Source organism: Dipodomys merriami, unplaced genomic scaffold (genome assembly GCF_024711535.1).
Source record: "Dipodomys merriami isolate MVZ:Mamm:240054 unplaced genomic scaffold, mDipMer1.0.p SCAF_15, whole genome shotgun sequence".
Classification (NCBI taxonomy): domain Eukaryota; kingdom Metazoa; phylum Chordata; class Mammalia; order Rodentia; family Heteromyidae; genus Dipodomys; species Dipodomys merriami.
The window spans coordinates 5,918,048-5,942,169 of NW_027202826.1; the positions used below are offsets into that span (position 1 = coordinate 5,918,048).

Sequence of the window (24,122 nt, forward strand, 5' to 3'; positions counted from 1 at the left end):
GTGTAAATCCACAGAGAAGTGACGGAGTCCTGCCCATGTTCTGGCTGGCCTGTGCAGGTGAGGGATGGGAGAGGAGCGGCAGGTGCGCCTTGCAAGACCCTGGTGTGCCGTCATGGTATGGGAGTTTGGACATTAGTGACTTTGTATTTCTAGTACCTTTTCCTGAGATCTTCACATTTAAGTTCACCGTACCCCCCACCCCACCCTGCCCCGCCGTGATCGTTCTGAAATGATCTTTAAAAGCATCTGATCAAGGCTTGCTTTAAGCATGTATCATGTCTAAAATGCGGTCACAGTTCCAACAAAGAAAAAAAAAAGCACATTGCTCCAGTTTTCAAAGGGCCTTGGAGTCCAGTTGGGAAAATAACACATCACCGTTTGGGAGTTTGGAAATGCACACGAGCCAACTGTTCCAGTCTGTCCCCCTGCCTGACAGAGAGACAGCACCAGCCACCGTTGATGGGTGACGGGCTTTCCAGGGACTGTGCAGGAGTGGGAGGCTGGGCAGAAGTACAGAAAAGACGTTTTAAAGAAGCGGGAGGTCTGAAAGCAGATCAAAGATTTTCCCTGGAGCCATGCCTATTATGAGCAGAAATAGGAAGACCCAGGCAGCACCGCACAGCAGGTGTGAGATGAGAAAGAATTAGACTTGAACTTGAAAGGACCTGTGGTTTGTTTTGTTTTGTTTTTGATACCGTGTGTGTGTGTGTGTGTGTGTGTGTGTGTGTGTGTGTGTGTGTGTGTGTGTGTGTGTGTGTGTGAGTGTGTGTGAGATCCTGGGTTTGAACTTGTTCTTGTGGAGCTGGCACTCTACCATTTGAACATACTCAGCCTCTGAGAAGAGCATCATTGTGTCTACTAACGGTTGGGCCTGTAGTTCAAATCATGGTGGCACATTGAGGTCACTTACTCAGCATATCAAGGTACTGCTCTTCAGTATTGCTGGTGTGCTGTCAGGGCTGAGTAGGCCTGGAGCTCTGTGTGCCCTGTTCTTCTGCTTTCCCCTGTGTTGACTCTTTGCTTAGTACTTAGCTCTTCTGGGAAAGGCACCAAGGAAGAGTTAGGGCACCTTAGCAAGCACCACACTGGGCATGCGGTCCAAGTCAGAAAACCAGAAGCTGAATCTGTTTACTGCTTAGGCAAACGAGGCATGCTTTGTGAAACTGAATAATACTGTAACCGGTAGTGGTATGGGCAATTCTGGATTGTCATTTTGTTCCTTTCTATCAAGGGATGGGACCTGTGTCTGCTTCCTGGCTGGTATGTTCACACCCATGCCTTTCTGTGTGTGCATATCCAAGTTGCATGAGTGCAAAAGTGTAGACAGTGTAGAGAAGAACAATTCTTAGAAATGGAGGTTGGTGGCTCACGCCTATTATCCTATCTACTCAGGAGACTGAGATCTAAGGGTCATGGTTCAAAGCCAGCCTAGGCAGAAAAGTCCATGAGACTCTTACCTCCACTCAACCAGCAAAAGAACAGAAAGTGGAGGCGTAGTTCAAGTAGTTGAGCACCAAACATGAGTAAAAAAGCCATGCAATAGCACAATGTCCTGAGTTCAAGCCCCAGTACTAGCACAACATTACACACACACACACACACACACACACACACACACACTCATTTTATACATAATGAGTTGTGACAGTGCAGCTTCTTGTAGATTCTACGTTCCTTCTCTGCTCATCATGGGCTTCTAACTGTGAAAGTGATTCTTCAGGTGCATTTTCTTTACAGCTGCTTTGAGTTGGCTTTGGATGGTTTCTAGAAACCTTGTCCTTTTTGCTCTGTAGCTGCTCAGCCAGAACCAGCAAGGCAGCGGGCGGCTTTGCACTGGGCAACCAAGGCAGCAAGGATAAAAATAGGACCAACTTTTAAGAATCCCAGATATTTTCAGATAACAAAGACGGATCTATGCAGGCCGTGTGTGCGGGGACACAGGACAGACCGCCTTTGTGCTGCGATTAGCAAGGGCGCTGATGTCAGATCGCTCGTCAAGCATCGAGCTTTTATTCTGTGGCTAAATTGTGCTTTGTACCATAATCCAGAGAACCTTTGTCTGTGCCTTATGAAAGTGTGTCGTTTATGTAATTACTTTTGTTTTCCTGTTTCGTGGGTGCCAGATTCGCTGTGAGTGACTCATTGGGTGAGTGAGACAAACATTCCCATTGGGACCATGGGAAAATTAAATAAATAAGTAGCAGGTGCCTCTTGGCGAACTTGTGGGTTTTCATGGTGTCATTTCCTGCCGCAGGGGTTCGTGTCTTCGAGAGCATCTGTGTGGCCCCTGTACTGGCCAGCTCGCTCTGCCTACGGCACCTCAATGAGTGCATTGCTCTCCGCTTTCCAGCTATTTGAGTTCCTGCACAGGGTGATGTCAGTGGATGGGGTGCGGGCGAGCACCGTCAACCAGAACTCAGAGAGCGACACGCAGCTGCAGAGGCGGGATGTGGTCCCTTCGCTTCTGGTTTGGTCCTTACTCCAAGGTGTTCACGCAGGGGTTTTCAGTACAGGGATTTTGGTCAAATGCTTGTTGGGTGTCAGAAGCTCTCTTTTCTTTCCTTTTTTTTTTTTTTCTTTTGTCGGTCGTGGGGCTTGAACTCTGGGCCTGGGCGCTGACCCTCAGCTCTTCAGCTCAAGGGAAGCGCTCTGCCACTTGAGCCACAGCGCCACTTCCAGTTTTCTGGTGAGTAATTGAAGATGAGAGTCTCACAGACTTTCCTACCCAGGCTGGCTTTGAACTGCAATCCTCAGATCTCAGCCCCCTGAGTAGCTAGGATTATAGGCGTGAGCCACCAGCCCTAACCTTTTTTTTTTTTTTTTTTTTTTTGTTAAGCAGTCCATGAGACTCTCTACTTATGTCTAGCACTTTACCACTTGAGCCACAGCATCACTTCTGGCTTTTTCTAAGTAGTCTATTGGAGATAAGAGTCTCACGGACTTTTCTGCCTGGGCTGTCTTTGAACCATGATCCTCACATCTCAGCCTCCCGAGGAACTAGGGTTACAGGCATGAGCACCAGTGCCCACTCTTAAGTGGTTTTAAGAGTGTTTTTTCTTCTCATGACCCCAGATATCTGACCACTTTATTCTCCTAGGGAAGTGGGGGTGTTAATTGTGTCCCGTCTCTGTGCACCAGGTGTTGTGTGGTCCCTTGGGGGTGCACTGGTGGGGAGCAGATGTCATCTTTTTCCTTCTTGTGGTCATTTTCCTTCATGGAATCTAGAGGTTACATGCAAAACATACATATAAAACAAAGGTTGAATTGTGCGTGTGCGTGAATCACTGTCTAGTCGAGTAATAGGGTCCCTGCAACTGTACCCCTAGTTCACATACTTCCCCTTAGGGTGGCTGAGTTGAAGGTGGTCAGGCAAAGGAAGGCTTGGAGTTGGCCAGGCCAGGATGAGGGAAGAACATCCGGGACTTAGAAGGGAGTTTAAGTAGCCAAGCACCAGTGGCTCACATCTGAAACCCAAGCTAGCAGGAGGCTGAGATCTGAAGATGGCAGTTCAAAACCACCCTGCGTCAGGAAAGTCCATGGGACTCTTATTTTCAATTACCCACCAAATATCCACAAGGGGGGCTGGGGGCTCAAGTGGTAGAATGTGAACAAGACAAAACAAAACAAAAAGCTCAGGGACAACACCCAGGCCCTCAGTTCAAGTCCCAGTACTGGAACAAAGAACAAAAAGAAAGGAGCATGCGCAATTGGCAAGGAATTTGGCTTCCTGTAACCGGAGAGTAGGAACTGGTGATTGGTGATCACACATGAGAGAGACAAGAGAGAAAACAGGCTCAGATGATGACCACCGTGGTCAATTCATGCAAATCTGACACTGTGTGTGTGTGTGTGTGTGTGTGTGTGTGTGTGTGTGTGTGTGTGTGTGTGTGTGTGTGTGTGTGTGTGTGTGTGTGTGTGTGTGTGTGTGTGTGTGTGTGTGTGTGTGTGTGTGTGTTTCTAATGGTGCTGAGGTTTGAACTCATGGCCTTGTACTTGATCGGCAGGCACTCTACCACTGGAGCTGCCTTCCAGCATTTGTTTTATGTATTGGTTATTTTTTAGGTAGAGTCTCATGTTACACTTGGGTGACCTATACTGCAATCCTCCTGCTGTTGAGCCTCCCTGTATCTCCAGGACAGCAAGTGTATGCCAACATACCCAGCCATTGGTCAAGATGGAGTTTCATGAAATGTTTTTTTTAATCTTGCCTGAGCTAGCTTTGTACTGTGATGTACAATCTCTTGCCTCTGAATAGCTAGGATTACACACTTAAACTTACTGTGCCTAGCTGTTGATTGAGAGGTTGATATTAAAGAACCACATGTCTTTGTGATTTTTCTTTTTTTTTTGGTCCGGTCATGGGGCCTGACCTCTGGGCCTGGGCGCTGTCCCTCAGCTCTTCAGCTCAAGGCTAGCACTCTACAACTTGAGCCACAGTGCCACTTCCGGCTTTTTTCTTTTTGCTTATGTGGTGCTGAGGAATCGAACCCAAGGCCTCGAGCATGCAAGGCAAGCACTCTACCACTGAGCCACCTTCCCAGCCCAACCCACCTTCCCAGCCCTCTTTGTGATTTTTCTAGATAATTTCTTGTTAAAGGATTATAAATTTCTTCCATAAAGAAATATTTGTCTATTTAGCAATATATCTTCAGGTGTTTGGATAGGGATGTTACATTCTGAAGCATTTTCATGCATGCTAAATGTTTTCAAGGCTGGTGCTCTAACAATTTGAAACTCACTACCACTTCAGGTATTTTTTGCTGGTTAATTGGAGATAAGTGTCTCTGAAATTTGTGTGGCTGGCTTTGAACTGGAATCCTTGCATATCAGCTTCTTGAATAGCTAGGTTATATAAGCATGAGCCACGACACTCTTCCTTATATGGTTAAAAATGCGCCATCTTGAAAGCTGGTTCCCTCATGCTCATGGTGCCCTGCTTGCTTCTAGGCCTGGAAGAGGAGATGGTTTGTGCTCCGCAGTGGCCGTTTGACTGGAGACCCAGACGTCCTGGAGTACTACAAAAACGATCACGCCAAGAAGCCCATCCGGATCATTGATTTGAACTTGTGCCAACAAGTGGATGCTGGGTTGACATTTAACAAGAAGGAGTTTGAAAACAGCTACATCTTTGACATTAACACCATCGACCGGATCTTCTATTTGGTGGCTGACAGCGAGGAGGAGATGAATAAGTGGGTGCGCTGCATCTGTGACATCTGTGGGTTCAATCCCACAGAAGAAGGTGAGCGAGCGCAGGATAGTATCATCCAGCTGGAGCCCTCCTTCCGTTGCTACTTTGTTAGTGATGTTGTTAAACATCTTCGTTATTTCCAGTTACACAGGACAGTTTTATAATAAGAACATGGCAGAGAGAGAAAGCACTGAACTCTTTCACCGGTTTGTTGTTGTGCTGGTCTTGGAGCTTGAACTTTGGACCTGGACTCTGTTCCTTAGTTTTTCATTTTTGCTCGAGGCTGGCTCTCTACCACTTGAATCACACCTCTACTTCTGGCCTTTTGCTGGTTAGTTGGAGATAAGAGTCATCATAGACTTTTAGGCTGGGTTCAAACTGTGATCCCCAGATCCCAGCTAGGCCTGAGTAGCTAGAACTGAGTGGCTAGGCCTGAGTGGCTAGGACTGCAGGCGTGACCACTGGAGCCAGCTTCTTTCATTGTTTTGAGAGAAACTTTTATACAGTTTTGTTTTGTTGGTTCTGGGGTTTGAACTTAGGGCTTCACACTTGCTAGCAGTGTGCTCTGGCCCTTGAGCCATATGTCCAGCTCTTCTTTCTTTACTTGATTTTTCAGATAGGGTCTCACTCCCCCCCCCCCCCCCCCCCACAGCTAGCCTCAGACAAAGAGCCTCCATCCTCTACCTTCTGGGTACCTATGCATGTGCCACTCCGCCCGGCTTGTTTTCTTTTGAAAGTCTCCCTAACTTTTTTTTGTTTTGCCCAGGCTGGACTGAACTGTGATCCTCCCATCTCCTCCTCCTTACATAGCTGAGTTTACAAGCATGTAACACTACACCTGGCCCTCTTGTGTACATTTTAGAGAAAAAATTAACCATTGTCAATCAGCATCCCTGAAGAAGGTGGCAGAAGGGCATAGAAGAGCACTTATTAATGCTGACATAAGTATTAATACTATTGGTATTGAGCTATTTTGACCTATTGTAAATATCTAGTTTTATCTGTTTCAACCCAATTCTTTAGGTGTTTTTATAAAATCTGCATTAGAATTTGCAGCTGTGAAGTAGCCCAGGTGGTGTTATCAATACTGATGAAAAGCCAGAGAGAATTAATCACAAAAGACAAGGAAAAAGTGTCCAGCCAGTGTCCACTTGGAAGGAGTAGGGGAGAATGAAGGTTTGGGTAAGAGTTGAAGAGAACAACCCCTTATAAAGAGACCGAGGGGAAATCGTAGGCTGTGGGAAGAAGCCTGTTTCCATGTAACAGGAGGGCGGGTGCTGCCCTGGAATCTGGGCTCTGAGCAAGGACTCTGAGGTAGAAGACAGATTGACACGACTTAGCGCAAGAGCTGTGGATGATCAAAGCAAGGCGTCAGGTTTTGAGTGGGGGAATTGAGATTTGGGGTGCCTGTCTTAGAAAGAGCTGGGCCATTGGAGGTGTGAAGAAGAATTTGTAAGTGGAAGTCTGCAGCTGCGTGTGTGTGTGTGTGTGTGTGTGTGTGTGTGTGTGTGTGTGTGTGTGTGTGTGTAGCTATGTGACTCCTTACTGCTGTGTAGCTTTTGTAAACAGACTCAGGATCTGTGTAGGACTTAAATTCAGAAGGAGTGAAGGTGAGCTGGTGGCTTGGACTTCACTGTCTTCATGGCTGCACTCTAGGGTCCCCTCCCACCCCTGGAGGGATTTATTCCAAGATCACCCATGGGTGCCTCAAACTGAGAACAGTCCACAGTCTATCTATACCCATTTTTTTTTCCTCCTGTGAATACATACCTATTCTAAAATTTAATTCTTAGATTGGATGCAACAGTAGATTAGCGACCAATAAAGTAGGATATCGTGAGTCTGCTATAATCAATTACTCTTGTGCTTTGGGAGCATTGTGAAGTCAAAGAAGGATCAGGAAACAAGCGCTGCACACTCAGTCAGGACAGCCCTGTGTGGCTTTCAGGCAGTAGCAGGTACGGTGTGGACATGCTGGAGAGAAGGCGATTCATGTCCTAGGAAGGATGGAGTGGGGTCAATCCAGTTTCAAGCATATAGGTGGTTTATTTCTGGAATTGCCAATTGATATGTTTAGACTTTAGTTGATCCCAGGTTCCTGGAAGTACAGAAAGCAAAACTTGAAGGGTGAAGAGACACAGTAGTATGCTCACACTCCGGCGTGTGTGTAGCTAGATACTTCCACAGGAGTGCTGGAAGGGCAGGAAGATAATCACTGGTGTCAAGAATTGGATTGAAGCCAGGCTTGGCGGCTTCCTAGCTATTCAGGAAGGTGAGATCTGAAGATTGTGGTTCAAAGCTAGGCTGGGCAGAAAAGTCTGTGAGACTCTTTATCTCCAATGAACCAGCAAAGAGCTAGAAATAGAGGTATCGCTCAAATGATGCCAGCCTTGAGCGAAAAATGCAAGAGTGTGAGGCCTTGAGTTTAAGCCCTAATACTGGCAAAGAAAAATAAAAATGGATTGGAGAGAAATAGTATCAGTGGTCATGCAGACATCCATCCTGAGCGCAGGACAGAGCCCCACAACGAGGCCCAGCCCACGCCAAGGCGGATGCAGGAGATAGGAGCTAGAATCTTCCTTCTGTTAGTCTCTGTTTTGGGTTTTTTTTTCTTTTTAAGTTCCAGTTGTCAGTGAGATGGGTCTCGTTTTTGGTGGCTGTTTAGCAAGTACTTGTTTTGCCATGGTGAGATTAGATGCCCCTCTAGTTCCTTTGTGCTGGGTTTTTCCAGGTCAGCAATTGTCATCTCCTCATGTTGTTGAGGCTGTGGGGACAGAGAGCAGGCATCCATCTCCAAGTCCTGCCTGGTGATGATGCTGATCCTCAATGCTGAGGAGCAGGAGTCTTTCCATGTCTCTTCTTTCATGACCCTCCTCAGCGAGATGCTTGCTGTCTGAGAGGGAATGTGAATGCGTGCATTCCAGTGTGGGTAAAGGTGAGGTCCTCCAAGAATTTCAAAAGACTTTCTATCCAGGATTCAAGTTCCAAGTTTTTTTTTTTCTTTTTATCTTTTTGTTGTTATAAAACCGGGACTTGAACTGTGTGCCTGATATTCTGCTCATTGGCTAGTGCTCTGCCCACAGAGCCCTGCCTCCAACCCCCTAAGTTTTCAAATATGAAGGCACAGATTCTGGGCTGAAAACAATGCTGACCATTAAGAAAGTGAATGAAAGCTGAGCGCCAGTGGCTCACGCCTGTCATCCTCGCTACTCAGGAGGCTGAGATCTGAGGATCGCGGTTCAAAGCCAGCCCGGGCAGCAAAGTCCGTGAGACTCTTATCTCCAAGAAACTACTAGAAAACCAGAAGTGACACTGTGGCTCAAGCAGTAGAGCACTCACCTTGAGCTAAAGAGCGCAGAGACAGCGCCCAGGCCCATAATTCAAGCCCCACGACCAACCTAAAAAAAAAGGCGAATGAGCATTATCTCAGCAAAGATGAGCTTAGTCTGTTTTAGAAAATCGGTTTATTCATTCACCCAAGTATTGGAGTTTGCCATCAGTCGGCTAGACTGTGGACATTTGTGGAGTGCATAATAAATACCAGGTGACAAGTTGGGAAGACGAAGGGCAATCTTTTTTTTTTGGGTCCGGTCGTGGGGCCTGAACTCTGGGCCTGGGCGCTGTCCCTCAGCTCTAGGCTAGCGCTCTACCACTTGAGCCACAGTGCCACTTCCGGCTTTTTTCTTTTTTCTTATGTGGGGCTGAGGAATCGAACCCAGGGCCTCGAGCATGTAAGGCAAGCGCTCTACCACTGAGCCACCTTCCCAGCCCCAGGGCAATCTTTTTTATTCAAGGCTTACACTCTGCCACTTGAGTTACACCTCCCCTTCTGGCTTCCTTGCTGATTAATTGGAGGTAAGAATCTCAGATTTGTCTGCCAGGGCTGACTGCAAACCTTAATCTTCAAATCTCAGCCTCCTGAGTAGCGAGGATGACAGGCTTGAGCCACTGGGCCCTCCACTTTCTACATTTAGTTCATGATGTATGTCTAAATACAGCTGCAGTTATATTTTAGATCCTGTTGTTCACATTTTTTTGAAACTTCTTCCTGGCCAAATCTTCCAAGTAGCCACACTGGGGAATATCTTAATATATACTGTGTTCAAGTATGTGTCAAGTTTCTTGAAATAAATATATAAAAGATGAATGGTTTTTCATTATGTAGTATCAGGTAGCCAACCCCCCCAATACTTTATGGTATTCTTATTCGGATTTTCAATTTATCATAGGGAAACTGCTAGGATGATTGAAAATAACCACTGTACATCCTTATGTATTTATAGTAGCTGACTTTGATAAATGCCTTAAAAATAAGCTTAGCCTGGCCCTGATAGCTCATACCTGTAATCCTAGCTACTCAGGAGGCTGAGATCTGAGGATTCGATTTAAAGCCAGCTCGGGCAAGAAAGTTGATGAGACAGACTTTTATTTCCAAGTAAATACTAAGAAGTTTAGGGACACCCTGGCCTTGAGTTCAAGCCCAAATACCAACATAGAAATAAATAGGTAGGCAGATAGGTAGGTAGGCAGATAGGTAGGTAGGTAGGTAGACAGACAGACAGACAGACAGACAGACAGACAGACAGACAGACAGACAGATAGACAGATAGACAGATAGATAGATAGATAGATAGATAGATAGATAGAAGAGCAAGCCTAGTCTGGACAAAGTACTGAGTTTGGTCCCAGAACCACAAAAACCACAAGAAGAGACAGACAGAGAGATCAAACACAATTAAAGGATCAGAAGGTTTGCATCAAATTTTAAACAGCAAAGGACTGTTATTAATCTTTCTAACATCATACCGCTCAATATGGCACAATAGGACTCAAAATGTGTTTGTTCCTCCACTGATTTTTTTTTCCCCACCTGTTTTCTCTTTTCTTGCTTCTACACAGACCCCAGCACCACTCACCAATGCTGACTGCTTTCTTCTTCCTGCCCCTAGATCTGTCCCCTGGGCCCTGGGTTTGTCCCCGTTCTGAACATTCACCACGTTCCTCATCTTGCTGTGGAAACTGGCTGCTGCCAGTTTTCAAGCCAGATGTGGGAAGAAACAGACTATGTCTGGCTTTCCAGCCTGGGAAAATAACTGCCCCGCCGTCCCTATGAGAATAACTCGTTTTTCCCCTGAAAAACAAAAGGAGAAGGGAAAACTCTGACCTGTGTTTTGATTCCAGGAACCTCTCAAAATACCGCCCGCATGTTATTTCCGCTGGCCCAGGTGACCGCGGCTATTTTGACTCTTCTGTGCTGGCAAGCGAGCTCTTGTTTTCCAATCCTAACTTGCTGAACTGTCTGTGGATTTTCTGGGCTTTTCTTTAGGGGATGCAAGTGAGGGTAGAAACAAAATTTCTTTTGTTTTTCTTGGAAATGAGATTTCTTTTTGTTTCTACAACCCCAAGGTAGAAGCTGTTAAACAACCAGCAGGGCTGGGAGTCTCCAGCCCAGAGCAGTGGAAAGATGGCGGGAAATCCCCCCAGCCTGAGTTAAGTTCCCAAGATTTGAAAGTGGACTTAAGTTTGCTTTTCTTTCAATGCCTAAATTACAGTTGTTTAGTTTTAAAATAGTACGATTTTCTGTTTGCTCATCTTTCTTTTAGTAGACAAATTAACATTTAAATGTGTATTCGCATATCCTGTCCTGTGTAATCTTTGTTCATCAGGGCCTTAGTAGCTTTTTATTTGCTTTTGTATTGAGGCATCTATTGCTACTATACTATACAACACTATACTGTTGAGCATAGTTCTGTGTCTCACAGACATTCCTGCCTGTATTCCTCAGATCTCAGCCTCCTGAGTAGCTAGGATTTACTGGCGTGAGCCACTGGCTCCCAGCTTGTATTACACATTTTCTTTTTTTTTTTTTTTTTAATTGTGAAAATACTGTACAGAGGGGTTACAATTACATGGGCAAGATAATGAGTACGTTTCTTATCAAGCATTATAGCCTCCTCCTTTGTTTCCCCTTCCCATCCCATCCTCCCACCCAATCCTCCACCCCCACCCCCCCTACTCCCCCCATACACACACCAAAGTTGTAATTTTTGACATATCGACTTGTACATCTCATTGTTACAATGGGTCCACCTGTATCCCTATTTAAATGATTTGTTTTTCCCTTTCCCCTCCACAAATTATACCGACATCAAATACAGTGAAAGCAGGGGTTATGCTGTGGGGGAGGAGTATTACACGTTTTCAGTTTGGATTCAGTGGATTCAGACCCCTAGTTTCTAACATACCCAGTGATTTCTGGTGCCCTCATCCTTCTGCATCAGAATTGTAGCATTTGTCAGCATTGCCTAAGGGATTAAAGTTTCTAAGATATCCTTTCATTCTATTGAGAGTCATAACAAATACAATACATTCTCCTTGAAGCACAGTAAACATGATGTGCAGAAATTGAGGGTCTTCGGTAGTTGATAAAATTAGCTCAGGAACTTGCAACAGGGAGGCACTGAGGGCTCACCCCTGTAATCCTGTCTACTCAGGAGAGTGAGATCTGAGGATCACGATTTGAAGCTAGCCCAGGCAGGAAAAGTCTGTGAGACTCTATTTCCAATTAAGAGCCAGAGTGGAGCTGTGACTCACGTGGTAATGTGCTATCCTTGAGCAAGAAAGCTCAGGGATAGTGTTCAGGCCCTTAGTTCAAGCACTAGGACTAGCATAAAAAAAAAAAAAAAAAAGATGCTGGGTGCTGGTGGCGGCTCACGCCTTTAATCCTAGCTACTCAGGAGGCTGAGATGTGAGGATCACAATTCAAAGCCAGCCCTGGCAGGAAAGTCCGTGAGATTAATATCTCTAGCAAACCACCAGAAAACCAAAGTGGAGCTGTGGCTCAAGCGGTAGAGCCACTAGCCTTGAGCTGAAGAGCTGAAGTACAGCTGAAGTACAGGCCCAGAGTTCAAGCCCCATGACCGACAAAAAAAAGAAGGAAAACAAAGCTGTAACTTGCAGCTACCATTGCTGTTTCTCATTTGTATCCATTCATCTTTGTAAAATATTCTTCAATGGAAAAGGTGTGTTTGGAAGCGAGAAGACAATTGGGTTAGTGTTGATTATGATTATAATGAATATTCCTTATAGACTTTGATTTGCTAAGTTGAACATAGATTTATTTAAAATGATTCTCTTTACATAGAAAAAAAATACACTAAATGAAGCAAATCATCAGACACAATGGTAATCAATAGAACCAGAGTGACCCTGACCTGTTTATGTTTCATTGTGGACATAAAGTAAGACTTTCATCATAGAAAGTAGAAAATTCCATGCACAGATACAGGCCATCTTCAGAAGAAAGACTCACCACCTCCAGACAAGGGTTGCTTTGTTGCATATCAGAACACAGCAAGTTAGGGGTTGCAGAATCAGAGAACTCACTGTAGTCACTACGCCACATTGTTCTTCACTGATAATACAGAGTAAGATTGAATCCTAAGGCTTACATCATGCACTGTTTCACAGGAATTTAGTTTGACTGTTGGAAAGGTGTTACTTAGGCTCTCCAGCCTGAGGGACATGACCACCCAGCATCATGGTTGTCAACGGGCTAAGCTATACATTTGGCAAAGGCGCCTTTGGGCCTATTTATTTTTTATGTATCTCATCAAATATAATCTACTGCCCTGCACTGAAAACTTGCTTATTAGAAGGCCTTCCTTAACAATGCTTACTAACTATCTTAAGTAAATTTTAGTTAAAAGTTTGTGTCAACCTGGGGACTAGTGGCTCACATCTATAATCCTAGCTACTCAGAAGGCTAAGATCTGAGGATTGAGGTTCAAAGCCAAGCCAAGCAGAGAAGTCTGTGAAACTCTTATCTCCATTTAATCAGCAAAAGGCCAGAAGAGAAGCTGTGGCTCAAGTGGTAGAATATCAGTCTTGAGCACAAAAGCTAAGGGACAATACTCAGGCCCTGAGTTCAAACTTTAGTGCGCGCGCGCGCGCACACACACACACACACGTTTGCTTTTTGCTTCAGTAGCTTATTAGGCCTTTAATAGATGCTAATTATACTCTAAATGTCTTCTGAATTAAGAAACAGGAAATGATTTTACATGTACAAGCAAACCCTTTTTCTTGGAAAAAGCAGTTAAGTCAAACCCACAAAAACAAGGAGCAGAATGGCCTATTTCATTGCTGGTAGCATAGAATAGACATAAATCATGTGTCTTTTGTGGTTTTTTTCTCTCAGGCATTTACTCAGAAATTTGAAGTTAGAGCTTATCTAGGCACCATGGCGGCTTTATGCAAGAGCTGGATGCATAGCCAAATTAACACGGGGGAAAATGGTCCGGATAGCAAACTCTCCTGCTAGGATTGTAGAGCACCTTCCTTTTCAGTAGCCTCAAAACGGAAGACTGCGACTCCTGAGTGAGAGAGAGATTCTGGGTCTTTCGAGCTCTTTGACAGGAACCAGTTACGCCCTGTGTACTCATTGCTATTTAGGCAATGGTTGTGTGGTTGTTATTTGAGATGGGGGTCACCGTTGTCCAGGCTGGACTCGTATATCCACCTTCTAGAGGTCTCGCTTCCCGAATAGCTAGGGCTGCAGGCATCTAGTAGTAGTGTTTTAATAGGCATGGTCGGCATTCTGCTTTTATAGGGTGAACTAGTTTGAAACTTTAAAGTGCCTTGGTTTAACAAAAGCAAGCGATGTGAAGTAACAGACAGTGACAGTTCAACTTCCCTATCGCAGATCCTGTGAAGCCGCTGGGCAGCTCTGCTCAGGCACCTGCTGATTCACCTTTCGCTATAAACACAGCACCGCCTTCCGCCCAGGTGGATCTGTCCTCTGCTGCTCTACCTCCCTCCTACCAGCTGATCAGCCTCCCGCCACACCCCGAGACCCTTGGCACCCAGGATGATCCTCAAGACTACCTCTTGCTGATCAACTGTCAAAGCAAGAAGCCTGAACCCATCAGGTAAGTGGCGTAGGCCTCTGTGTGCGCGGGTAGGTGGGTGTGCGTGCTCATTTGGGGCTATGTGAACATATCTACATTTTAAAATCTGTAAAACTTTAATTTCTTTTAAACCTTGACTTGAAGTCTTAAAAGAAACCATATGTGTAGGTTTCTTTCAAGCTTCTATATATATATTCTCTCGTAATGACTGATATTCAGGAGACTGTTTTTGAAGAAACAGTCTTGGCCGTCTGTAGCAGAGAACTCTTTCTGGAAATCTGGCTATTGTTTGACAGGTCTTATGACAGACTCACAGTGTTACTTGCTTAACAGATTTCACTCATTTATAAATGGTGACCTTGCTCCATTTCTTGTGTGATTGTAAACCAGCCAAGGGTCATCTTTTGTTTCTGAAGAAGGAGAGGAATACTTCCTGCTAGAAGATTTTGAAAGCAAAACGAATCCATTGCAGTGAGTGTGTTGTAGTTTGGGATTGGTGTGAATAACGAATCATGCAGGTAAAATCCCACTATGGCAAAGTCTATGCAATCTGTGAACTGGGTTTTAATGAAATTTGATGAAAGCTCTGGGACCTAATAAGGAAGCAGTGCTTACCCCCAAGCCTTGACTTCACAGATTTTTTTTTTTAAGAAAGATTACAGTACCCCAGAAGTGTCATAAAGCCTTTCCAAAAGTTATTTGTGATTTTTCTACTCTCCTAAGCTTCATGGTATTTTAATTTAATCATCCTTGGCCTTTAGTATTGAGTAGTTGGAAGCCTTAACATTATAGAGGAGCAGGAAAATAACACTCAACAGGCCAGTCTGTACAACTGACAGCGACATGACCATTGGTGATGCTGTCATCAACTTACATACTGATTTATACTATAAAACTGGGGATGAGTTAGATATGAAAATGTGTATGTGTGTGTGAGCATGTGTTTGTGCCAGGAGTAGGGCTTGAACTCTCACTTAGTTTTTCTGCTCAAGGCTGGCACTCTGAACACTTGAGCCACACCTCCACTTCTGTCTTTTTGATGGTTAATTTTGGATAAGAGGCTCTCAGGTTTGTCTACCTGGACTGGCTTCGAACCTCGATCCTCAAATCTCAGCCTTCTGAATCACTGTAGAGTTATAGGTGTGAGTCACTCCAGCTTTAGGTGTGAGAAAGGTTTGACACAGGGTTATAAGATTATACAGAACTTTCCTTTTCATGTAAAACATGATTGTTACTTGAGCTAAAATCACAGCGCTTGTTAAAAGATACTCTGTAGAATTGGCTAAGATCTACAAAATAATCCATATGAAACATTCTCCCAAGATGATAGACACACTCAGAAACATTCTAACGAAGGTCTTCTACGTATTTGTTGTAATGGGATTTTACTTGTAAGAGCAAGAAAATTTTATAAATCAACACTAGTTAATAATATCAAATTCTAACTTGATTGTGCCTGTTTGCTGTGGAGTATTTGAAATTATACACTTGAAATTTTTTTTTATCCCTGCGCTACTAACTAAAATTTGAGTTTATGAAGATCCACTGTGACTTTCTAATGTCATTCCTTAAAAGCCAACAGCTGAAAACAACAGGGCATTTTCCTTTTCTGTTAATGTCTTTCATGGGTTTTGGTAGCATCGTGCATCTCTGTTGTGGTGGAAGTCACGCTCTGTGGGGTTGCCCAGAGACACTGTGCTGTGTGTATTTTACAAAAATAAAGATTCCATAACAATGATGTATGAAGTACTCACTGTGCCTCCTGTTAGGCTAGAGGTTCTGAAGGTACAGAGTAATGGTGTAAGGTGCATTGTCCTTACATCCAGTGTCCTTTGGAGTTTGCTGTGAGGCTTGTTGGGAAGGAAAGAATGTGAGCCCAAGTTACTTATCGATGAAGGTGTTGGGTGAGAGTAGCCTCAGAAACCCCCGGTTCATTTGACAGGACGCTGCAGAGAGGTGCTTCACCAGGAAGTGTTTTTCCCAAACTCTTGGTTTGGATCAGATGCCTTTGGGGTTTTGATAGCAAGCTGTAAAACAGATTCCTTCACACTTCTTTCCGCTTTGTCATCGTATTGGCAATCACCTGATCGTTTTCCTTCCTTGGTACAGAACTGTCAGCTAGTCAGAGCAAGAAGCCTTGCTGATTACGAATTATGCTGACAGTCTGTCTTTTAGTCATTATTTAGTTCTGCTGTTTCTTTGCCTTTTTGACCTAATTCTTCTCCTCAGCTCCCAATACCCTATTTACAACATGTTCTGTTCTTTCGGTGAGACATTTTATTGAGTCTTTAAATTTGGACTATTGAGCTCTTTTATTTGCAGAGTTTGATGTTATTGAATTCTCTTTCATATCCTACATTGCCTTATTTCTCTCAGCTGTTTGAATAATCTTGTTGGGTTTTTCTTTTTTTCGTTTGTTTGCATTCTCCTTGAACTTGTTCAGGTGTCTTAAAATAAACATCATTTACTTTTCTCATTGACCATTCCTAACATTAATTCATTGAATCTGTTGTTTGAACTTCCTTCCTTCTCTCTGTCACTTAAGTCCTTCATTGTACAGTTGTTTGCCTTTGAGGGAAACTTGTTGCCTTGGTTACTCAAGAATTAAGTGATTTTTTTTTCCCCCCCGCATTGAGATTTACACATCTGGGGCCAAGTTACAGTGCAGATAGCAATCTCTCATGTCCTTTGAGTTGCTGGTGTCTTGCAGATTACTTAATACTGGGTAGTGACTGGGTTGGTTATCAGATTGTCTCAGTGTTCAGGATTGTTTGCATACCTCTTCTCCACTCAGCTGTCTGAATTGGCAGCCTCTGCCTGGCCTTCCCAGGCCTCCCCTGGGGAGACCGGCAGCCACCAGGCCTGCGCGTCTGCTGCGGGCCCTGCCAAAAATCCTGGACCTCTGGCATCTCGCAAGATAATGTTGCTTCCCACGGTTTGAGATCGTCTGTGGGCTCCTGTCAGACACCTGCCTCTTCTTAGCCACCTAATGTGACCGGCTCATTCCCGGATTCCATGCACAATGTCCCATGAGCCCTTGGAGCCACAGTGACCCCTTTCCGCCCCCCCGCCCCCCGAGTCGCTCAGTCCTGAGACCATGCTTGCTCTCCAGGATCTGTGGAGCCACAGTGTCGCCTTTCACATCTGCGTATTCCCCGCCTCACACATTCCATCCCGGAGTGAAGGCTGGTGTGCTGTGTGGGCTTTTCCCAAAGCTAGAGTTAGCAGGCAACACGGATTCCACCATCGGATTCCACGCAGTGTACCCTCCTGCTGTTGGAGAGCCAAGCAGAAGCCTTTGAGAAGCGCCTTGGGGCCGTGCTTCTGCCATTCTGCCTTCTTCTGCCTTCCTGCCATTTCTCTACCTTCCTGCCCCCTCCTTTCTGCTCCATTTCTCGCTTTCTCTCTTCAGAATCGAGTGTCTTCTCTGATGCCAGATTCTTTTCATTCACCAAGTGAGAATGGCAGCGGCTTCTCATCCATCCTCTCGTCTTCCTCCCGCACCCAGTCTCAGGACGAAGAACAGATGTTATACTCTGCCTGGGCGCCTGAGGGGTCCCACCGAGGGGCAGTGTGTTTTCAGGCTGGGAACACAAAGCTTCTTGGAGGATAAGACCTGAACACCAGCTAGCTGGCCTTAGAGAAGGAGAAGATCACCAGTCACGTGTGCCAAAACTTCAGAAAGGATGAGCGAGAATGAGTGTGGCGGGAGGGAGAAAAAGAGGAGCGTCTGCTTGGGGAAAGGGTGCAATGCGCAGGCGGGACATTCGAGTCGGAGCAGGGTGTTAGCAGCCTGGATTCTGCGTAGCATCGTTGGTGGCCTTGTCATTCTTGCAGCTGGTAGGTTTTTTGCTGAGAAGATGAATAATGTCAGAACTATATTGTGAAGATCTTGGTCTTAAAGCGGTATGGCTGTGGTTAGACCAGTGGAGGGAGAGAAGTCCAGTTAGGAGAGCTTAATGTTGCAGTCCCCAGAGGTGAGGACCTGAACATGGGGGGTGGCGTGAGCTTAGAACAAAGGGTAGATATGAGGTCGGGGAGAAGGCTGTGGGCTGTGTGCTGAAATGATGGTGCAGTAGAGAGAATCGAGCCGATTGGATTTTGAGTCTAGCAAAGATCGAGTTTCTTTCAGTGCATGTCAGGAAAGGATCAATTTGAGAAGTGAATTTAATTTAGCTAGGAACACATGAGTGAGGTCATTCAGGGATTATCAAGTAGAAATATCAGGCTTACGAGTTTAGCATTCCCCCCAAAGAGAAGGTACAAGAAAGGAAAATTCTAGAATTGCATGTGTCATAAATCTTTGAGGAGGTCACCAGTGGCCTGTAATCCTAGATACTTGGGAGGCTGAGATTTAAGGATTATGGTTTGAAGCCAGCTCAGGCAGGAAAGCCCAGGAGACTCTGATCTCCAATTAACTACTCCTCCCCAAAATAAGACCAGAAGTGGAGCTGTGACTCAGGTAGTAGAGCACTACCCTTCAGCTTAGCAACAGCACCCAGGCCCCAGGCCCTGCACTCCCCCCCCAAAAAACAACAACAACAACAACAACAACTCACTTTGGTGGTCATTCCTAGGTAAAAAGACAGAGGGCAGAAGCCAGTCACTGAACAGAGGAAGTGAGTAATCTGACGAACACTGGGGGAGGGAGAGCTTGAGTTTCTACAGGACCTTGCACAGTGCCTACAGGTGCAGCTCAGGTGTCTTGTTTATCATTGAGGAAGTGAGGACAGCTGTGCTATTAGCGTTTCCTCCTGGCTTATATAGAAATTCTGTGGATAGCTTCCTAATACAAGAGACAGAGTCTGTACCCCCAAAGCAAGGTAGCCTCAAATGAGTTTTCTTATGGTTGTTGGAGCTGGGTAATGAACTCTACGCCATGTGTGCCATGGATCTCTTCCTAGTGTTGGCTCAGTGTTTTTTAACAGAAGCTTACTGGAAGGGCAGGCACAGGTTGTTAGCCGCCTTCTTCTAGGTCTTGGTTAGGTGGAACAAGTTTGCCAAAGGCTTAAAGGGCAATGACCCCACTTTCTAAGCTGGCGCCAGCTTTTGCATGTTCTTTCATAGGAAGTACTTTTCCTGTGTGTGTACCTTCTCCATTTTCCTTCCGAGACTTTTGTCGTGTCTAATGGTAGTGCTTCAGGGATTGTGGTTTGTAGGTGTGGATTTCTTAGGTAGAATTGGGGGTACGGGCAGAACAGGAATCACGGAGAATGCTTCTGGTAGTTTCGTGGTGGTGGTGATTTTGTTGTCGGGTATATAATCCTAAAAAATAAAAACTGAAGACCATTTGTGCTTTAAATCTTATGGATCATACACACAAAGAAATCTAATGGCAAAAAAAAAAAAACCCACCTGTATTTTGATGGCTTCACTATGAATATACTTGCCAAAACTCTAGTCTTATGTCTTGACCCTATTTTGTTCTGTCGTCAACCATGTTTGTTTAGAGCCCACACTGATTCGGCAAAAACCACTTCCTCTGAAACGGACTGCAACGACAATGTCCCCGCTCCCAAAAGCACCGCCTCCTCCCACGGCAAACACGGCATGAACGGCTTCTTCCAGCAGCAGCTGATGTATGACTCCCCACCCGCGCGGGCCACGTCCGTCTCTGTCGACTCCAGCCTATATAACCTGCCCCGGAGTTATTCCCATGATGTGTTGCCAAAGGAATCTCCATCGAGTACCGAAGCAGACGGAGAACTCTATGTTTTCAATACCCCATCTGGGACGTCCAGTTTAGAGACTCAGCTGAGACACGTGTCTATCAGTTATGACATTCCTCCAACACCTGGTAATACGTACCAGATTCCACGGACCTTTCCCGATGGCACCCTGGGACAGACGTCCAAGCTAGATGGTATTCCAGACATCCCTCCACCTCGGCCGCCCAAGCCACACCCGAGTCTTGACCGCTCTCCCGTGGACACCTGTAGCATCCAGCGCGCGGTCTCAGACACTGACAGCAGTTACTGCATCCCCACTGCAGGAATGCCGCCGTCACGCAGTAACACCGTCTCCACCGTGGATTTGAACAAGCTGCGCAAAGGTCAGCTCTGGCCAGCGTCTTCTCTTAGGAGAGGCTGATGGCAAAAGTGTTCTTCTGAATGGTTGCTCCTCTCAGTATGGAGTGACGGTCACCACATCCCTCTTCTTCTCCAGCTCTGTGGTCCTGTCCCCACCCAGCCACCCACCTACCATATAGTCACCATGCCAGAGACCCAGCCCATTCCTGGAGGAACGTGCATGCTTGTTCTGTTGGAAGGGAGGAACTGAGAGTTTCTCATTCTGAAGGAGAATGGCCTTAGTGATCTCTTCCAGCCTCAGGAAGTGTGTGTGTGTGTGTGTGTGTGTGTGTTTGTGTGTGTGTGTGTGTGTGTGTCTGTCTGTCTGCCTGCCTGCCTGCCTGCCTGCCTGCCTGCCTGCCTGTGTCTCCCTCCCTCCCTCCCTCCCTCCCTCCCTCCCTCCCTCCCTCTCAGCTTTTGCTTCCTAGGTGAGAGGCTGTTTGTTCAGACAGAGAAATTATAAAAATAGAGCAGCCCCCAGTTTCTCCCAGTCCAGCCCCTTCAGATATGTGTGCTGTTATACCAACTTCCATGTCACATGTGTTGGGCGCTGTTGTCTTCCTTCCTATATAAGTAATTTAAAATTTTTAATTGTTATATTTTGTGCTGGTTCTGGGGCTTGATTGAGCTCAGGACCACAGCATTCTCCCCTAGCTTTTTCACTCTACCATTGGAAACACAGTTCTGCTTCTAGCTTTTAGCTGGTTAACTGGAGGTGAAAGTTGTACCGACTTAACTACCTGGGCTGATTTTGAACTATGATCCTCAGACCTCACTTCTGAGTAACTAGGATTACAGGCGTGAACCACTGGTACCCGGCTCATCCTTTTTTAGATTGCCACGGTGTATATATATATATACATACATACACACGCATGTGTGTGTGTGTGTGTGTGTGTGTGTGTGTGTGTGTGTGTGTATGCAAAGAGAGAGAGTGGATCATTCCTGTTTACCTTGACAGCTATCAGCTGGGAAGAGATGTTGATTGTTTGTTCTTCTTTCTAGATGCTAGTTCTCAAGACTGCTATGATATTCCACGAACATTTCCAAGCGACAGGTCTAGTTCACTTGAAGGCTTCCATAACCACTTCGTAAGTATAATTGTCCTTGGAATTATCAAGATTATTTCATTGTCCAGATCTTCCTACTGAGTACTTTGAGGCTAAATGATATCCTGGAATGACCTATAATAAAAATTTATCTGATTTGGGGAGGGATAGGGGAAGCACAGAAACAGTGGGACAAAGGGTAACCAATACTCACTAGACACTATATTGGAAAAGAACTATACAACTTGGAGAGAGGGGAATCGGGGGGGGGGGAACTGGGGAGAAAATGAGGGAGAGGGTGACACTGTTCACAAAGATGTACTCATTACCGGACTTAGGTCACTGTCCCCCCTCTGTACATCACCGTACAATAAAATTTAAACTAAAAAACCAAAAAGAATCGCCCCTCCCCTCATTGTGCTTGTGTGTCAGACAGTCATTTCTGCTTATTGAAAAACAAAACGTATGTGTGCTTTAGAAAATCAAAAATGTGTTGGCCGTGGGAAGCATGTCAAGTGAGGAACTGGACGAAAACTACGTCCCGATGAACCCCAACTCACCACCGAGACAACATTCCAGTAGCTTTACCGAGTCAATTCAGGAAGCGAATTATGTGCCAATGACTCCGGGAACATTTGATTTCTCTTCCTTTGGAATGCAAGTCCCTCCTCCTGCACATATGGGCTTCAGGTCCAGCCCTAAAACCCCTCCCAGAAGGCCAGTCCCTGTGGCCGACTGTGAGCCGCCCCCAGTGGACAGGAACCTCAAGCCAGACCGAAAAGGTAAGGGGAATTTGGCAGGCACAAGAATCGGGGCAGAGTGCAGAGTTAGGTCTGCAGTTAACTGTTGCTACACAATAAAACTGCTATGGGGTTAGACCTTCCCACACTTTTCATAGTATCTGGGTCGTCGACCTCAGCAAAGCCAGTCTGCTATTTATAGATTCGTAGGTTGATGCCCAGGTGAGATTTTGAGCTTCCTGTTTCTAGAGTAGAGGTTACAAGTGAAACTACACAGAGGCCCTGGCAGGCAGCACGGGAGCGTGAGGAGACGCTGGAGCTGCCTTTCCTGTCCTCAATGGAGAGCCTTCGTTCCTGCGCTGCTGCAGTCCCTGGTGATTCCTGAGACTTTGGGATTAATTATGGTCTCTCAAGAGAAGGTAGAAATCTAGGTGATTGTAAGTATCATTTCTTGACTTTAAGAATTCTTATCAGCTCATTTGTGGATCAAAAAAAAATTACAGCCTAAATCCAACAATTCTGCAAACTAGGGATGGCCCTTAGCTCCTATTTCCTAAAATCTTCTCCAGCGTATTTAGTAACAGCAGATTTAAGATTATTAGTGCACTTGATAGAATTATTTGAGAATAATAAGAATGCCTTATAATCTTCCTATTTCATACATATAACAACTTTCCTCCTCTGCTAGGGAATAAATAAATTCTTCTGGTCTCTTCTTTTACACTGGACTTTGTAAGTAATATTAAATTCTAAAATAGAGAAAAAAGTATGGCGTCAGGAGTAAACCTCCTTGCTAGCAAGTAAAAGGCCCTGAGTTTTTGAACTGCAGTACTGGAAAGAGAGAAGGTGGGGGAGAAAGAAAAGAAAAGAAAGGAACAAGAAGGAAAAGAAAGTGGGTGCTGGTGGCTCACACCTATAATCCTAGCTGCTCAAGAGGATGAGATCTGAGGATTATGGTTTGAAGGCAGCCTGAGCAGGAAAGTCTGTGAGACTGATCTGCAGTTATAACCCACAAAAGGCTGAAAGTGTGGCTCAAGTGGTAGAGTGTCTGTCTTCAGCGAAGAAAAACTAAGGGACTGTACTTAGGCCCCAAGTTCAACCATTAGTACCTGCACACAGAAAGGGGGTGGGGGGGAAGGAGACAGAGACAGAGAAAGGAAAGAAGACAAAAAACAAAACTCTAAGTAGCACATAAGATATCCTGGCTGACATTGGATAATATCTGTTCAGGTTTTGGACATTTGGGTTGAGGTCATTTAAGCACTGACCACCAGCTGAACTGCAGCATGCTTTCGGGATGTCTGCACCCTGGGAAGCCGCCTGCCATATGCAGCTTCTTAATGCACAGCCGTGGTGTACATGTCTCACTAACCCGGGCTTGCATCATGACCCCTGCTGCTAAGTTTGGGTTGTGGACAAGAGAACTTTAGACTCAGACTCAAAAAAAAAAAAAAAAGCGTTGGGTTTTTAAGTAAGCAGGGATGCACTTGAAACGAGACCAGAAGCAGAAATGGAGGCAGTTCTGGGGGATGGGTGTCCTGTCCTCTGTGCGCTCTGTCTCTTGGGTGGTCCTTGCCCCTTCTTTGGTCTCTCCCTTCCCCCCTTCTCTTCTATCATCTTCTGCTCTGTGTTAAATGAGCTCTACTCTCTGAGGGCTTTGGCGGGCTGCGGGTCTCTGGGACTGGATCCTGCCTCCTGCCTCCTTTATTATGCATCTGGGCAGCCTCTGCATCTGGTTCTAACACCCTATTGATCCTGTGCTCACTTCAGGTGGCTCAGAGGTCACGTGATTGGTCCAGTTGTCTGTTCACCCAGTCCACATACTAGCTTGTAGGTCAGCCACACACTGGCTACTGTTGGGACAAGTGTCCACAATTGATCCCACAACTGTAGAGATAAGTTATGCGTGACACCAGGGGCCACCCAGGCACAAAGGGCTATGATTAGAGTGACCAAATCTGTTCTCCCCATGACTCTTATTCTCTGAAATAAGAAAATCTACTTCTGTCAGATAGAGCTTGATTACTTTCAAGCTTGATAACGCGTTCAACATCCAGGACCTTTGTGATTCCTGTTCTTTCGATGGTTCTAAATGTGCAGGCGGCATTCTAGTCTTGTTTCAGCCCTGCTTTAGCAGACAGCTGTTGTGGTGTGGAGACCAAGTG

The 24,122-nt window shown here is 45.4% G+C and overlaps 1 protein-coding gene across 5 annotated transcripts in view; it reads left to right on the top strand.

Moving 5' to 3' along the window:
- Nucleotides 1–24,122, top strand: part of Gab1 (GRB2 associated binding protein 1) — a 103,791-nt gene that overhangs the window by 59,849 nt on the left and 19,820 nt on the right. For 3 of the 5 annotated variants that reach the window (XM_070022128.1, XM_070022131.1, XM_070022129.1), the window contains exons 2-7: nucleotides 4,948–5,242; nucleotides 13,896–14,121; nucleotides 14,491–14,571; nucleotides 19,551–20,152; nucleotides 21,174–21,259; nucleotides 21,696–21,999. In XM_070022128.1, coding sequence (XP_069878229.1) covers nucleotides 4,948–5,242; nucleotides 13,896–14,121; nucleotides 14,491–14,571; nucleotides 19,551–20,152; nucleotides 21,174–21,259; nucleotides 21,696–21,999 — 1,594 coding nt within the window. The remainder of the gene's footprint in view (nucleotides 1–4,947; nucleotides 5,243–13,895; nucleotides 14,122–14,490; nucleotides 14,572–19,550; nucleotides 20,153–21,173; nucleotides 21,260–21,695; nucleotides 22,000–24,122) is intronic. The other 2 variants (XM_070022130.1, XM_070022132.1) reach the window with 1 other exon arrangement.